Here is a 15,801-nt window from a genome sequence, read left to right as displayed (position 1 = left end):
CACAAAAGTATAACTAACGGCAAATTTATTTATTTTTTTAGTTTTGGATGGAATGGAGAAGGATTAGAACACCTGTCAGTTTTTATTCCTGTCTGTGCCCCTGTTACGGAGATTCCCCTTCTCCTCTTGTCCTGTTTACCATTATTATTGAAAGTGAAAGTAAAAGAAAACCCCAAATGTTGAGTTGTTGGAAATGTTGGAAATCTTCCAATGGAATTACTGATTCTGGTGACCTGGGTGTCCCAAAGTAATTCCCTTAATTCGCATGGATTTCCCCTAACTTCCTGTTTGGCTCTGGGACAGGAAGTGAAGGGAAATCTCCATAATGGGACACAGATGGCAAAAAAAAAGAAAAAAATCTGACAGCAGTTATAACCCTCCCTTACCCTATCCAAAATGGATAAAAAAAAGGTTTGCCTATAATTCTACTTTAAGTGACATAAAACAATATATTTAATTAATTCATACAGATCTACTACTTAAAACGGAGTTCCAGCTAAAGAAAAAAAAAAAAAAAAAATAGACAGCAGCTACAAAAACTGTTGCTGCTGACTTTTCAAATACAGCCACTTACCTGTCCCTCGGTCCTGCGGTGTCCTCACCACCACTGGTTTCCCCAGCCGCCTTCACTCCCTGGTGCTGGCATCTTTAGTGTGGGCAACCGGCTGTGACAGCTTGTGGCTTCACAGCCCACTGCGCATGCGCGAGAAGCGCTACGCTTTGTGAATGGCCCCATACTTCTCTGGGACCTGTCATATGTCCCAGAAGACTAAGAGGAGGGAAGGACAACTGTTGCTTCTGATCGCCTACTCGATCGCAGTGGACGTGGGAGCGGGTACTTGTCAATTTTGGGTACCCATTCCCCCCCCCAATCCTTAATGGGGAGCATTCAAGCAGAATTTCCCCTTTTGGGTGGAACTCCACTTTAATGAGCCTGTAATCTATTTTTCTTGAAACTGTTTCTGTTTTCTTTTCCCTCTCTGTGATGTCTTCCAGGAGCTCCTCTCCTTTTCCCTCTCATTTCTGTTTGGAACAATCAGTGTATGTTAGTTGGGTTTGTACACTGTTCTATGCACACTACACATCCTATACTCCATAGTTCACAGCCCATAGACCAAAGTCCATATCAGCAGTGAACGAGAGGTGGTGGCTACCTTCCTACATACATTGGGGCCATGGGGAATGAATGTAGCCACCCTCTAACAGGAAGTCCGATCACAGCATCAAAGAGAAAAGAAATTTGGAGATTTGGAGGCAGCTGAGAGCAATGGAAGGGACATTTCTGCAATAGGAATACATACTAGAACAGAGAGAGACCCTGTGATATCTGGAGCACAGAGTCGGGCAGCCAACATAAAGTGCCATCCCCTTGTAGAAGACACAGAAAGAGAAGAAGGCCGCAAACCTTGGGTAAAAGTGCTCATCGGGGAAATCTGGAGATGCAGCAGCATAGAACCCAATACTCTACTGTAAGTGCTTTTTATGTATGATTAGATGCTCTTTTAATGTGTCAGGTTTGTTTCCTCGTCTTTCTGTGTCAGTGCTGGATCTCTCCCGATCTTCAAGACCGAGCTCACTTTCCATCTTCCTCTCAACTTTGAACATATTGTGGACTTTGGTGAACTATCTGGACTGTGCACTGCTTAAAGTGGAGAACTGTACCCAGAAAATTAAGTCCTGACAGATCACTTCAGGCTGGCCCCTTCTGCAGGTATAGCGATGTAAAACATTAAAAATAAGTGCCTATACTGTTTAAAATCCAGCAATGCATGGTCCCATCTGCACATGCTCAGTTGCTTTCTATTTTTTTTAGCACTGTACCAAAAATATAGAGGCCAATCTACTGACAGCCTAAAGATTTACTGCTGCTCAGGTTCTCTGGGCTTCAGAAAAATGGCTGACACCAACAAGCAGATCAGGAGCAATGCTGGAAGAAATTTACAGCACACACTAATTTTGGTAGCATAATAATAATAATTAATGTGGAATGTATGTTCCTTGCTAAAGAACATTTTTTATTTTTGCGAGTTGTTATGGGTAAAGTTCTGCTTTGAGAGAGAAGGGATTTAAAAAAAAAACATCCATCCTCAACTTCATGCTGCAGCATTTGTGTGATGCTGCAGCTGTTCCCTGCTGACTCCAAGACCGAGAACTGAGTGATAACATGACTGCTGATTGCTCAGTTCTCAGTCTGCTCTGAGTGAACTGCAGTGACAGTCTGTTTTCGTTCTGCCAGTTCAGCACTCACTGAAGTTAGGAAGAGGGCGGGAGCAGCTGGCTCAGGCTCTAAACCACATGCTGAAAGGTGGAGCCAGCTGTCCCCTGCTGACTCTAAGACCGAGAACTGAGTGATAACATGACTTCTGATTGCTCAGTTCTCAATCTGCTCCGAGTGAAGAGCAGTGACAGTCTGTTTTTGCTCTGCCCGTTCAGCGCTCACTGATGTTAGGAAGAGGGCGAGAGCAGTTGGCTCAGGCTCTAAACCACTGAACAGGTGTTGAAAGGTGGAACCAGCTGTCAATCGAGCAGCAGGGTGGATCCTGACAATATCGTCAGGATGCTTCCTGAGCCTGGAGCAGCGATACCTCATCAACTGATAGTGGGTTATAGCCTGTTACCACTTAACTCTGGGTCACTGAAGGACAAAAGTAATTATACTCCTGCGACCCACAAGAGAAGTAGGGCTAAAAAAGCTCTAGCCATACTTTTCATTTAGCTTTCATTTCACTGACAGTCCTATGTCACAGACCTGAGTTTCTTTTTTCATGACGTTCTGAGCCCCGGGTTATTGAGGGACAGGGTAAGAAGGCCTGAAATGCACAACACAGTGGCTACGTGGTTAGCTCTTCTGCCTGGTGGCACTAGGGTCCTTGGTTCGAATCCCAACTACAGAACTATCTACCTGGAGATTGCATGTTCTCCTTGTGTCTGTGTGGGTTTCCTCCAGTCCCCCCCCCCCCAAGACATGTTGGTAGGTAATTGGGCCTAGTATGTGTATGTATGAATGTGAGTTAGGGACCTTACATTGTACACTCCCTGAAGGTTAGGGACCTTACATTGTACACTCCCTGAGGGTTAGGGACCTTAGATTGTACACTCCCTGAAGGTTAGGGACCTTACATTGTACACTCCCTGAAGGTTAGGGACCTTACATTGTACACTCCCTGAGGGTTAGGGACCTTACATTGTACACTCCCTGAGGGTTAGGGACCTTACATTGTACACTCCCTGAGGGTTAGGGACCTTACATTGTACACTCCCTGAGGGTTAGGGACTTTACATTGTACACTCCCTGAGGGTTAGGGACCTTACATTGTACACTCCCTGAAGGTTAGGGACCTTACATTGTACACTCCCTGAAGGTTAGGGACCTTACATTGTACACTCCCTGAGGGTTAGGGACCTTACATTGTACACTCCCTGAGGGTTAGGGACCTTACATTGTACACTCCCTGAAGGTTAGGGACCTTACATTGTACACTCCCTGAGGGTTAGGGACTTTACATTGTACACTCCCTGAGGGTTAGGGACCTTACATTGTACACTCCCTGAAGGTTAGGGACCTTACATTGTACACTCCCTGAGGGTTAGGGACCTTACATTGTACACTCCCTGAGGGTTAGGGACCTTAGATTGTACGCCCCTTGAGGGCAGGGACTGATGTGAATGTACAATATATATGTAAAGTGCTGCATAAAATGTCAGCAGTATAAAGTACCTGTAAGAGAAAAAAATGTAAATGTAAATGAGTCCTTCTGGCTACACAGCTCAGGCAACAATCCTGCTTGCTCTATCACTTTAATACCACCATGAAAGCCGACAGTAATCCAGATTTATTAAGACCTGCAACAACTCTTGTAATGTTTATCCCGGATCAGCTTGGTATGGATCGGCAATCTGATGGATCGGGGGAATACATAGGTGTCTGAGAACGTTGGACTGTATAAGGGCAGACTGGTCATTGGACAGAAAATGCGCCACTACAGGGCAAAACATGAGGCTTACCTGCTGGTCTCATCAACTCTCCACCAAGACCCCTAGACAGGAAGACAGGAAAACATGCAATAACTGCTGGACACATGCAGATTTCACTGAACAGAATACAGTAGAGTCAATGCACCCGCCGTCTGATTAGATGCAGTTAGCGATTTGCTATAAGAAGTAGCCCATGTTGAAATCAATGGCAGGCTGCCGGCTCCTGCAGCTAATTGTGGCCACTCACAAGTAACCTCTCATGCAGCGATCACAAGCCAGTGATCAACCCTGGACGCAGGCAGTCTGCATCCAGGGCTGATCACCTGCATGTAATCGCTGCATAAGTGATTAACCCCCGGTTCATATCTATGCGGCCGTGCGGGCCATATTTTGAATGGGCATGAGAGCCCATTCATTTGAATGGATTCCCATGCCCGTGATACACACTTCTTTGGAAAACGCAGCCGAGGTTCCCAATACGGTTGTGTTTTCCAGTGCGGGCGGCGTGCCATCAGAACTAATGGCACCCGCCCGTGGATCCGCATTTCTCTGTGCGGGTGGTGCGGCTGCACGGATTTTCGTGCGGATTCGCAGCGGCACCAATCGCACAGATGTGAACCTAGGGTAAACGTGAGTGGCCACGATTGTCTGTGGGAGTCGGCAGCCTCCCATTGGTTTCACCAGGGGCTGCCTCCCGCAGCAAATTTCTTCTCACATCTGATAAGAGTGCAGGTGCGCTTGCAGGTGTGAATGCACCCTTAGTGCCCGGTCACACCGATCCGACTTTGAAATCGTGCGACTTCCAGTCTCACGATTTCAAAGTCAGATGTCATTCCGACATAGGGTGCGGCTTGCAAGACACAGGTGTCTATGCAAGTCGCACCTGAAGTTAGTGCATGCACTACTTTAGAAATCGGTGCGGCTCCGACCAAGTCAGAATCGCACATCAAAAATAGGGAGCGACTTGCCATGCCATTTGAAAGTCGCATGGCATGGCAAGCTGCACCCGGTGTGACCGGGCACCTAATCAAAAAATGTAATCTAATTTATTTCTGTGTAGAGATTTACTAAGACTGGAGCGCACAGAACCTGGTGCAGCTGAGCATGGTAGCCAATCAGCTTCCAGGTTCCTTTGTCAAAGCTTAAGTGCCGGTTCACAGCGGGGCGGTGCGAATCTGATGCGATTTAACAGTGGATTTTCACAGTGCAATTTCTGTTGTGACAGGTACGAATTTAATGCGATTTCTGAGGGGACTGGGCATAGCTGGAGATGAAATGTGCACTGAACTCACACAGGATCCATTTAGAACCGGAACAAGTTCGCACCGCATATATGTGAACAGCCTTCATTGGAAATTTTTTTTTTTTAAATTACATGCGAATCTATGCTTTTCAAGTCGCATCTGATCCACACAGAATTCGAATCAGTGTGACCCGGCACTTATTGGACAAGCTGAAGTTAAAAGCTGATTGGACATGCACAATTGCACCAGATTCTGTATGCACCAGGTAAAATAAATCTCCCCCATAGGGTGTCACAAATGCTGTAATTGAAGAGGACTGGTCGCATACACACAATGGAGCTGAGCTAGAATTCAGGGTAACAGCACCGGTGAATTCACCAGCTTGATGTAATAACCTCCCGCTGATACCATAAGCACCAAACTTGTATTCCATTGCTTCAGGTATTATGTCAAATAGGTCCATCTGGTGATTTGGGGAAAATTTATTTCATTTTTTTTTTTTTAACTGGTACTAATAAAATGACAGCTGGATCTGATTGGTTTATAGGACCGAGAAATACAGAATGCGCATTCAGCAGCTTCTGACAAATCTCATATAATTGTGAGCAATGAAATGACAATAGACAATGATTCAGGTATTTTGTCATTTTCTGTCTGATGCGAGAAAAACACTTTAAAGACTGATGTGTAATGCTAATAAACCCTCCGCCGGATCAGTATGACGCAGCTCACCTACACCTTGTGTTCCACCCAGGCGTTAAACTGCTCTAATGGGGTGGGGGGTGCAGAGCTGCCTGTACAGGGACTGGAGCCATCCCAGGAGATTAGGAGAGGCAGCCATACACACTGTACATTCCACGGTATACATGGAGCTCCAACACCTGACTCAGGAAGTCCGACACCATCCATAGAGAACTGTCACTGACTTACTGACACAAATCTGACTATTAGCACAGACCAAGACATGAAGCAGAAGTTGCTAAAACATAACAAATATTCTACAGAGAATGTTCATCTAATACGCATTTTCACGTTCCACTTAGGAAAAAAAAGTGCATTTATTATTTTTTTCCGCAGGAGCCTGCAAAGCAATGCACTACGATCAGTGGATGGCGGGTGCAGTGTCAGGCTCCTGCAGACACTTCCTTCAACCCTGCAAAGCAACGCCGTCCTTAAATGTGATAGCGGGTGCAGTGCCAGGCTCCTGCAGACACTTCCTTCAACCCCGCAGAGCAACACTGACTTTAAAGGTGACAGCGGGTCCAGTGTCAGGCTCCTGCAGACACTTCCTTCAACCCCGCAGAGCAACACTGACTTTAAAGGTGACAGCGAGTATAGGGTCAGACTCCTGCAAACACTTCCTTCAACCCCGCAAGCAACGCCAAGTTTAAAGGTGACAGCGGGTGTAGTGTCAGGCTCCTGCAGACACTTCCTTCAACCCCGCAAAGCAACACCGACTTTAAATGTGACAGCGGCTGCAAGGGAGAGGAACCCCTGTATGCTGTCACGGGGCAGGAAGAGCTTTGAGGGTGGGAAGCAGGTGATTAGAAACATGTTACACCCTAAACATGGGTGTAAAATGTAACATGTGCCTAAGCCTAGGTTCATACTTATGAGGTTTTCAGTGTGTTTCTCGGTTTGCAGTCCATTTAGCATGATTTCCTGTGGATCTAGTTCACATCTATGCGTTTTGAGCTGGTGCGGATTTTTGAAAGGGTCAGGGACTTTTTTTTTTTTCTGCAGCAGATATCGTTTTGCTTACTTCAATGGTCTTCAATGGAACCACACCAAAATTGTATGTTCCCTTCAAGACACCTCCCCCTAACACATGCCAGAAAACGCAAAATGTATAAAAAAAAAAAGATTAAAAACATGTCAAGACGTGTATGAAAAGATGCAAAACGCACTGGGAAAATGCATAGGTGTCAACGTAGCCTAAAGGTCAACTTGGCCTTTAAAGTATATGTCTTGTAAAACAACCCATTCAGTTTAAAATGAAAATGAAAAAGGTTTGTGGGTGTATATATACACACGGCTCAAAAAATTTAAAAGAACCCTTTTTATTCAGAAATCACCCAAATGGCCCGGATCAAGTGTTTCCATCCTCTGGAAGGTTCGGCCTCGGTACAGACACACAAGTTGACACACACAGGTTACAATGGCAATTAAAGGTAAATTTCCCACATCTGTGGCTTTTTAAATTGCAGTCAGTGTCTGTGTATAAATAGTCAATGAGTTTATAAGCTGTCACGTGGATGCATTGAGCAGGTTAGATGCTTTGCCATGGGGAGCAGAAAAGAACTGCCATAAGACCTGCGTAACAAGATAATGGAACTTTAGAAAGATGGAAAAGGATATACGAAAAACATCCAAAGCCTTGAATATGCCAGTCAGTACTGTTCAATCATTTATTAAGAAGTGGAAAATTCAGGCATCTCTTGATACCAAGCCGTGGTCAGGTAGAACAAGAAAGATTGCAGACACAACTGCCAGAATTGTTTGGGTACAAAGAAAAACCCATAGGTAACCTCAGGAGAAATACGGGCTGCTCTGGAAAAAGATGGTGTGGAGCACAATACGACCATTCTTTAACAGAAATGAGATGCATGGTCAAGTTGCCAGAAAGAAGCCTTTCCTACGCCAATGCCATAAAAAAGCCCGGTTACAATATGCCTGAGAACACCTTGACATGCCTCACAGCTTCTGGCACATTGTACTCTGGAGTGACAGGGTCAAAATAGAGCTTTATAGTCACAACCATAAGTACTATGCTTGGAGAGGGGTCAACAACAACACCAACTCCACTGTGAAGCATGGTGGTGGCTCACTGATGTTTTGGGGGTGTGTGAGCTCTGAAGGCACAGGGAATCTTGTGAAAATTGATGGCAAGATGAATGCAACATGTTATTGGAAAATACTGGCAGACAATTTGTGCATTCTTCTTCACAAAAGCTGCTCATGGGACGCTCTTGGAATTTCCAGCATGACAATGTCCCTAAGCACAAGGCTAAGTTGACCCTCCAGTGGTTACAGCAGAAAAAGGTGAAGGTTCTGGAGTGGCCATCGCAGTCTCCTGACCTTTAATACTATGGACCCACTGGGGAGATCTCAAACATGCAGGTCATGCAAGACCACCAAAGACTTTGCATGACCTGGAGGCATTTTGCCAAGATGAATGGGCAGCTCCACCACCTGCAAGAATTTTGGGCCTCATAGACAACAATTACAAAAGACTGCATGCTGTCATTGATGCTACAGGGGAAAATATACAGTATTAAGAACTAAGGGGATGCATACTTTAGAACAGGGGGCATTATTATTATTATTATACAGGATTTATAGCACCAACAGTGTGCTCAGCGCTTAACAATATAACAGGAGACAATACAGCAACAATACAGTTCAATACAAGAGGGATAGGGGGGCCCTGATCCTGGGAGCTTACAATCTAGGAGGGAGGGGCTAGTGGTACAATAGGTAGTAATTGTGGGGGTGGAGTGGTTGGAAGTGTAGAAGATTCCAGTATTAGCTGAGGGCAGGATAGGCTTCCCTGAAGAGATAGGTTTTCAGAGATCTCCTAAAAGTGAGCAGAGTAGGCGATAGTCTGATAAATTGGGGTAGAGAGTTCCAGAGGATGGGGGAAGCTCTGGAGAAGTCCTGGAGACAAGCATGAGAGGAGGAGACAAGGGAGCTAGAGAGTAGGAGGTCTTGCGAGGAGCGGAGAGTACGATTTGGGTGATATTTGGAGACAAGATCGGTGATGTAATTTGGGGCAGAGTTATAAATGGCTTTATACATTATTGTTAGTGTTTTGAATTTTATCCGTTTGGCAACGGGAAGCCAGTGGAGGGATTGGCAGAGAGGAGTGGAGGACACTTAGTGGAGGCCAGTGGAGGGATTGGCAGAGAGGGGTGGAGGACACTGAGTGGAGGCCAGTGGAGGGATTGGCAGAGGGGTGGAGGACACTGAATGGAGGCCAGTGGAAGGATTGGAAGAGAGGGGTGGAAGACACTGAGTAGAGGCCAGTGGAGGGATTGGCAGAGAGGGATGGCAGATAGAGCGGTTAGTAAGGTGGATGAGTCTGCCAGCAGCATTCATGATAGACTGAAGAGGGGATAGCCTGTGATGAGGTCGGCCAATGAGAAGGGAGTTACAATAGTCAAGGCGTAATATAACAAGGGAGTGAATAAGTTGCTTAGTGATTTCCGAGGTTAGGAACGGGCGTATCTTGGAGATGTTGCGGAGGTGGAGTCTACACAATTTGGACAGTGATTGGATTTGGGGCTGAAAGGACAGATGGGAGTCTAGGATTACGCCTAGTACCCTGGCATGAGGGGAGGGACTGATGGTTGTATTATTGGTCTTGATAGAGACGTCAGGGGAGGGGGCATGGCATTTCATTTGTTTACTTGTTGCCATGTTTTGTTTTATGATTGGGCCATTCTGCTATCACCTACAGTTACAGAATATAAATCCCATAGAAAAAAGAAATGGATTTTGCCGGCTCACTCATGTTTTCTTTAAATATGGTATATACTGTATACATTCTCGAAGGGTATGCAAATGTTTGAGCACAACTGTATGTTTTTAACATATGTATATTAAACTTCAGGATTTTATTACATTTACTATGTACCCTAGAAAGTCCACAGCTACAATGTCTTGAGGTCTTATCAGTATTATCTAGGATGTGAGTACATAGGACACAGAACTTGGATTTAATCTTTGCGTACAGCCATCCAAGGTCTATGCCCTGCAAGGCTTTGTTCTTTGCACAGAATTCTTGAAGCAGACAGCAGTGAGATATGAAATGTAGATATCGCTTCTTGACACACCAGGGTTTTCTTGCCTTTAGATGCTGGATAACAGATAGCAGATCATTTAATTTCAATAGACCAAAATATTTCCTGATATCTTTGGACATTGGTTGGCACGAGATAACACTGTTTAGTCAACCTGCAACATTTGGGGAAGGAGTGTACTGTCAGGGCCCCCTGCTGTGTGGAGTGAGGTCTCCACAATGATGAAAAGACTGCACTGTTTATCAATAAATAAACCAGCTTGAGGTGAGTATTTACAGTATGCACCTTGCAGAGAATTTTCCCACCCTGCAGGGAAATAAACCAAAGTTCCCCATAGCATACGTTGTTCACATAACATAGAATATCTTACATATCAAGGGGTCAGGAGAGTGTGTTTCTAGAAGAGACATACTTTATCTGCAGACATACAGATCATACCAACAGACTTGTGTCAGCTAGATGAATAGAATACACCTCACTTATACCTGTCCTTAGCCTAATACTTCACCCTTCGCTACTCAGAAAGTAATTCCATTTATTGTGATGGGTGGAAACACAAGACATCATTAACCCATTATGAGACCTCTGGGAGAACATAGCGAGAAGGTGACATCACTGCGCAGTGACATGATATAAACCTTTGGCACACGAGACCTAGAAAAGAACATAGCGAGATGATGACATGCCATCACTTCCCAATCACGGGAATCCACCACTTCTCAATCACATGATTCCAAAGTTTCGTACAGGAAACGACCTGAGGAACAGAGAAAAATGATGGCATCACTTCTCAATCATGAATCCAACCTTCCTTACAGGAGACCTCCAGAGGAGTAACATAGCAAGAAGATGACGTCTATTTTCAATCATGATTCCAACATTCTGCATGCGTGGTCTCCAGAACATAGCAAAATAGTAACGTCACTTCCTACTCACGACTCTAATCTTCCATACACAAGACCTCCAGTAAACCATAGTGAGATGGCGATATCACTCCAAGACCTTCGGAGGAACACAGCAAGACGATAACATCACTTCTCAATCACATAATTTAAACCTTCCATTCATACCAGCTCCAAAAAGACCATAGGGAGATGGTGACATCACTTCCCAATCACATGATTCTAAAGTTCTGTCCACAACGCCTCCAGAGCACTGTAGCAAGATTATGACATCACTTCTCAATTACATGGGTCCAACCTTCCATACAGGAGACCTCCAGAGAAGGAATTTAACAAGATGAAGACATCTTTTCTCCATCACAATTCCAACATTCTGCACATGAGATATCCAGAGGAACATACCAAAATAGTAATGTCACTTCCTAAGCACGTGATTCTAATTTTTCCGTACACAAGACCTCCAGTAGAACAAAGTGAGATGATGACATCACTGCTCAATACCCATTCCAACCTTCTGTACATAAGATCTTTGGAGGAACACAGTAAGATGAGAACATCACATCTCAATCACATAATTCCAACCTTCTATACACAAGAGCTCCATAATAACATAGTAAGATGGTGACATCACCTCTCGGTCACAAGATCACAACTTTCCATAGATAAGACCACCAACAGAACATAGCAAAATGGTGACTTCTTAACCATATGATCCCAACCTTCTGTACCTAAGACCTCTAGAGGAACACAGGAAGCTAAGAACGTCACTTCTCAATCACATGATTACAACCTTCTATACACGAGAGCTCTAGGAGAACATAGTGAGATGGTGACAACACGTTTCAATCACAAGATCGTAAACTTCCACACGAGACCTCAAGCAGAACATAGCAACATGGTGAAGTCCCAAATCTTCAGCACTGTTCCAGACCTGTTTCTCAGATAAAAAGTGTGCCGGTTCATAGAAGCTCATCCTGGCTCTCCATTGTAGAGAATAGATGAAAAAGAGCTGCACTCAGATCTCCACTCTTCCAAGGACTTTTTGAGTAGACAACATGATTGCAGCTATACTTTTGATGCTGGAATAAAAGTACTTGGAGGAGTGGAGATCAGAGTGCAACTCTTAACCATATGATCCCAACCTTCCGTACTCAAGACCTTCAGAGGACTATAGCAAGATGGTGATATCACTTCTCAATCACAGAATCCCAACCTTCTGTACCCAAGACCTCCACAGGACTATATCAAGATGGTGATATCACTTCTTAATCATATGATCCCAACTTTCCGTACCCAAGACCTTCAGAGGAATATAGCAAGATGGTTATATCACTTCTTAATCACATGATCCCAACCTTCTGTACCCAAGACCCCCACAGGACTATAGCAAGATGGTTAGATAATTTCTTAATTACATGATCCCAATCTACTGTACTGAGGACTATAGCAAGACGGTGATATAATTTCTTAAACACATGATCCCAACCTTCTGTACCAAAGATCCTCAGAGGACTATAGCAAGATAGTGATATCACTTCTTAATCATATAATCCCAACCTTCTGTACCCAAGACCTCCACAGGACTATAGCAAGATGGTGATATCACTTCTTAATAACATGATCCCAACCTTCTGTACCCCAGACCCTCAGAGGACTATAGCAAGACTGTAACCTCAATTCTTAATCACATGACCCCAACCATCTATACCCAAGACCTCCACAGGACTATAGCAAGATGGTTATAACATGTCTTAACTACATGATCCCAATCTTCTGTACTGAGGACTAAAGCAAGATGGTGATATTATTTCTTAAACACATGATCCCAACCTTCTGTACCCAAGATCCTCAGAGGACTATAGCAAGATGCTGATATCACTTCTTAATCACATGCTGCCAACCTTCTGTACCCAAGACCTCCAGAGGAACATATCAATTTAAGCCTTCTAGTTTAGCCATTTGTCATACCCCAAAAATACACATAATACACCTACCATAACAACCAATCAGATTCCAGATGTCATTTTTTGAACACACACACTCACACTGAGTGATCTCAATATCGAGAGAGAATAAGTAGAGAGCTTACAGTCTCACCTGTATAACTGACGCTCCTGAAGCTGCAATGTAAAGAGAACAGGTTGATGGATGTTTTAGAATTCAGAATCTCATCACCAACATCTCATATACATATTAAGCCTGCAAGATCAAAATGAAGGAAGGACAATATCTGTTGGGGATTTCTTTGGTTTTAACTCCTGATGGTAGTTTGTGCCTCTTGCATTCTTACAAGGCCATAATGAGCTGTCAGTCTCTCACAGATGGACCAGCCAATTCCTTTTTAACACTATACATAATTGATTGGGATATGGAAACACCATCATTTAAGCTAACCAGCAGTTGGATGGAAATGGGAATGTTGGTGTCTATATTTCCCTATTGGAGTCCACATATACAGCAGTCCAGCCTGTCAGAAACTACACAAAACAGAAATACCAATTTCAGGTAGCTTGGGATTTTACAGTTTTCAATTGCCTGACTATGCAGTAACTAGTTACATGGCTGAGACACATCTTTTTTTTTGCAAACCTGGAAACTGCCTAAATTAGGGGAGACACGAAGACCCTCATGACTGGCACCAGACTCCCAGGTGGAGCAAAAGTGAAAAATAAAATACTGAAGCGTCAGGCTACATTACTGCTGTTCTTCACGATAATGCAGAAAGTGTGGAATCACATGACTGATACACTTGTATCTCTGATATACTTTATCTTTAATGACAATCAAAATTAAGAGAAAGCTAATTTTAAACACTTTACACTTCCTTGCCGATGCAATTACTGTAACGGCCAGCATTGAAACTTCGCCACCTGCTGGTAGTTACACAGCTGTGCAGCTCATATCTCTGTTGTGCACACCTGACCTTATTAGTGAAGTTTATACCAAGAAAAAAGCTTTAAGCCCACACCCAAACAACAGGTTTTTCTGTTTGCCCATGCCAGGGGTTAGAGGTCCTTCTTTCGGTGACTTCTCTCTGACAGTTCACGCCTTGGATTGATCCAGTGCCTTTATAACTGAGCTTTTAATTAGTCTGTCTGATCACATCTGGTATTGTCAGTCATTGTTCTGTTTACCTGTCTGAGACCCGGACTCTCCCTATGTCTGATCTGGTGATCAGTCTGCTGACTGCTACTGTATCTTCTTTGCTGTGGCTACCTGTTCACCATTCTAGTGTCTATCCTGCCTGTAGTCAGCAGAGGCTTACAGTGATTCTAAATGTAATTTTTTTTCTTTAAAATAACAACCATGTCATACTTAGTTGTGAACAGAGAAGCCTTCATCCTCCTCTTCTTGGGATCCTCGCTGGCATTCCTGGCTCCTCCCCTCAGTCTAGTGACTTGCTATGAGGGCCCTTGTGCAGGTTTGCTCCCGAGCCTTGCTGTCTGTGTCTTTTGACATGGTCAGCGGGTCTCAACCCCAGATCCCTTGTCACTGGCTGTGACTGACAGCAGCAGGAGCCAATGGCTCCCGTTGCTGTCTTTGGACCAATGAGGAGGGAGAGAGCAGAGAGAGCCTCTGCTCTTGTGCACCTCGCCAGATTAAGATCGGGCTCAGATAAATATAAAAGGGGGCTGGGGGGGAATTCATGCAATGAATTCAGGTAAAAAACCTTCTGCCTTTAGAACCACTTTAATTAAACTCTGTAACTCTCAGTGCTGTAGGGTTTAAATTTCTTTTGAGCATCTCTAAATACAAAGTAGGCAAGTGGGCATGTGGGTGCTCCCTATATTTTGGGGGTAAACCGAGAACCCTAAATATATACACTGACTCACCTTCTGATGAATCGCTATTAAGCTTTCCAGAGTCTCTTCATCCAGGTAATCAGCTACTGTTCTGCAGAAGATATTAGAAGTTATTTGATAAATATTAGTGCCTTGAAGTTCTCTCGTTACATCCAGTGCATGAAGAAAATTCATAGACACAATAACGTCCAGTCAGTGAGGATAAAAAGCACATTGTGAAACTAAGTCATGCATAAAAAAATGTGTGAAATGACAGGAACCCAATGTTTTCATGCTGAGAAATCCAAAGCCTGGTGTAGGCCCTTATGTCAGCCTACGAAGCATGAACTATGGGCACATGCAGGTTTGCAAACAGAGTTTATATTTAGAGCATGCAATCACAATTTTAGTATTTTACATGCTAAGGACAATTCTGTAGAAAAAAAAAAAAAAATTTGATAGTTGGAAACAGTACAAGCCAATGGATAGAGAACAAAAATCTACAGCAAACCAGATGAAACACTGAAAACGTGTGTCTGTCCTTTAACTTAAAAACATAAACTATGCCACCAAAAGTAGATGGACAATCATCATACCTATATGAGCGTTTTGGACATCCCATTCCAAAACCATGGCCATCAATCTGGACCTGACCCCCCTCTTCGGTTATAAAAACCTCCATTCTTCTGGTAAGGCTTTCTACAAGATCTTGGAGTGTCTGCAGGAATTTGTCAGTCACAAATGTCGAATGAGAAGACCTGGCTCCCAATCTTCATTCTAGAACCATGGCCATTAATAAGGAGTTGCCCCTCCTTTGGAACCATAACAGCTTTTACTCTTCTGGGAAAGCTTTCCACAAGGTTTCCATAGGAATTTGTTCCCATTTGTGAGTTCAGGTACTGATGTTGGATGAGAAGACCTGGCTGGCAACAGCCTTCTAATTTGTCCCAAAGGTGTTCAGTAGGGTTGAGGTCAGGTATTGATGTTGGATGAGAAGACCTGTATTACCATTGGCCTTCAAATTCATCCCAAAGGTGATCAGTAGGGTTGAGGTCAGGTATTGATGTTGGATGACCATTGGGACCCTTACTTTTTA

At 43.9% G+C, this 15,801-nt stretch overlaps 1 protein-coding gene across 1 annotated transcript in view; it reads right to left on the bottom strand.

The window, feature by feature from the left end:
- Nucleotides 1–15,801, bottom strand: part of TBCD (tubulin folding cofactor D) — a gene marked incomplete at its 5' end in the record, with an annotated part of 278,426 nt that overhangs the window by 72,881 nt on the left and 189,744 nt on the right. Inside the window, 3 exons of the mRNA XM_089661798.1 lie at nucleotides 4,006–4,037; nucleotides 13,021–13,043; nucleotides 14,757–14,817. Coding sequence (XP_089517924.1) covers nucleotides 4,006–4,037; nucleotides 13,021–13,043; nucleotides 14,757–14,817 — 116 coding nt within the window. The remainder of the gene's footprint in view (nucleotides 1–4,005; nucleotides 4,038–13,020; nucleotides 13,044–14,756; nucleotides 14,818–15,801) is intronic.

Source organism: Staurois parvus, unplaced genomic scaffold, assembly GCF_062004578.1.
Source record: "Staurois parvus isolate SC_StPar_1 unplaced genomic scaffold, SC_StPar_1.0 ptg001387l, whole genome shotgun sequence".
Taxonomy (NCBI): domain Eukaryota; kingdom Metazoa; phylum Chordata; class Amphibia; order Anura; family Ranidae; genus Staurois; species Staurois parvus.
Note: the sequence above shows the minus strand (reverse complement) of the source record. Positions and strands in the feature narration are given on the sequence as shown.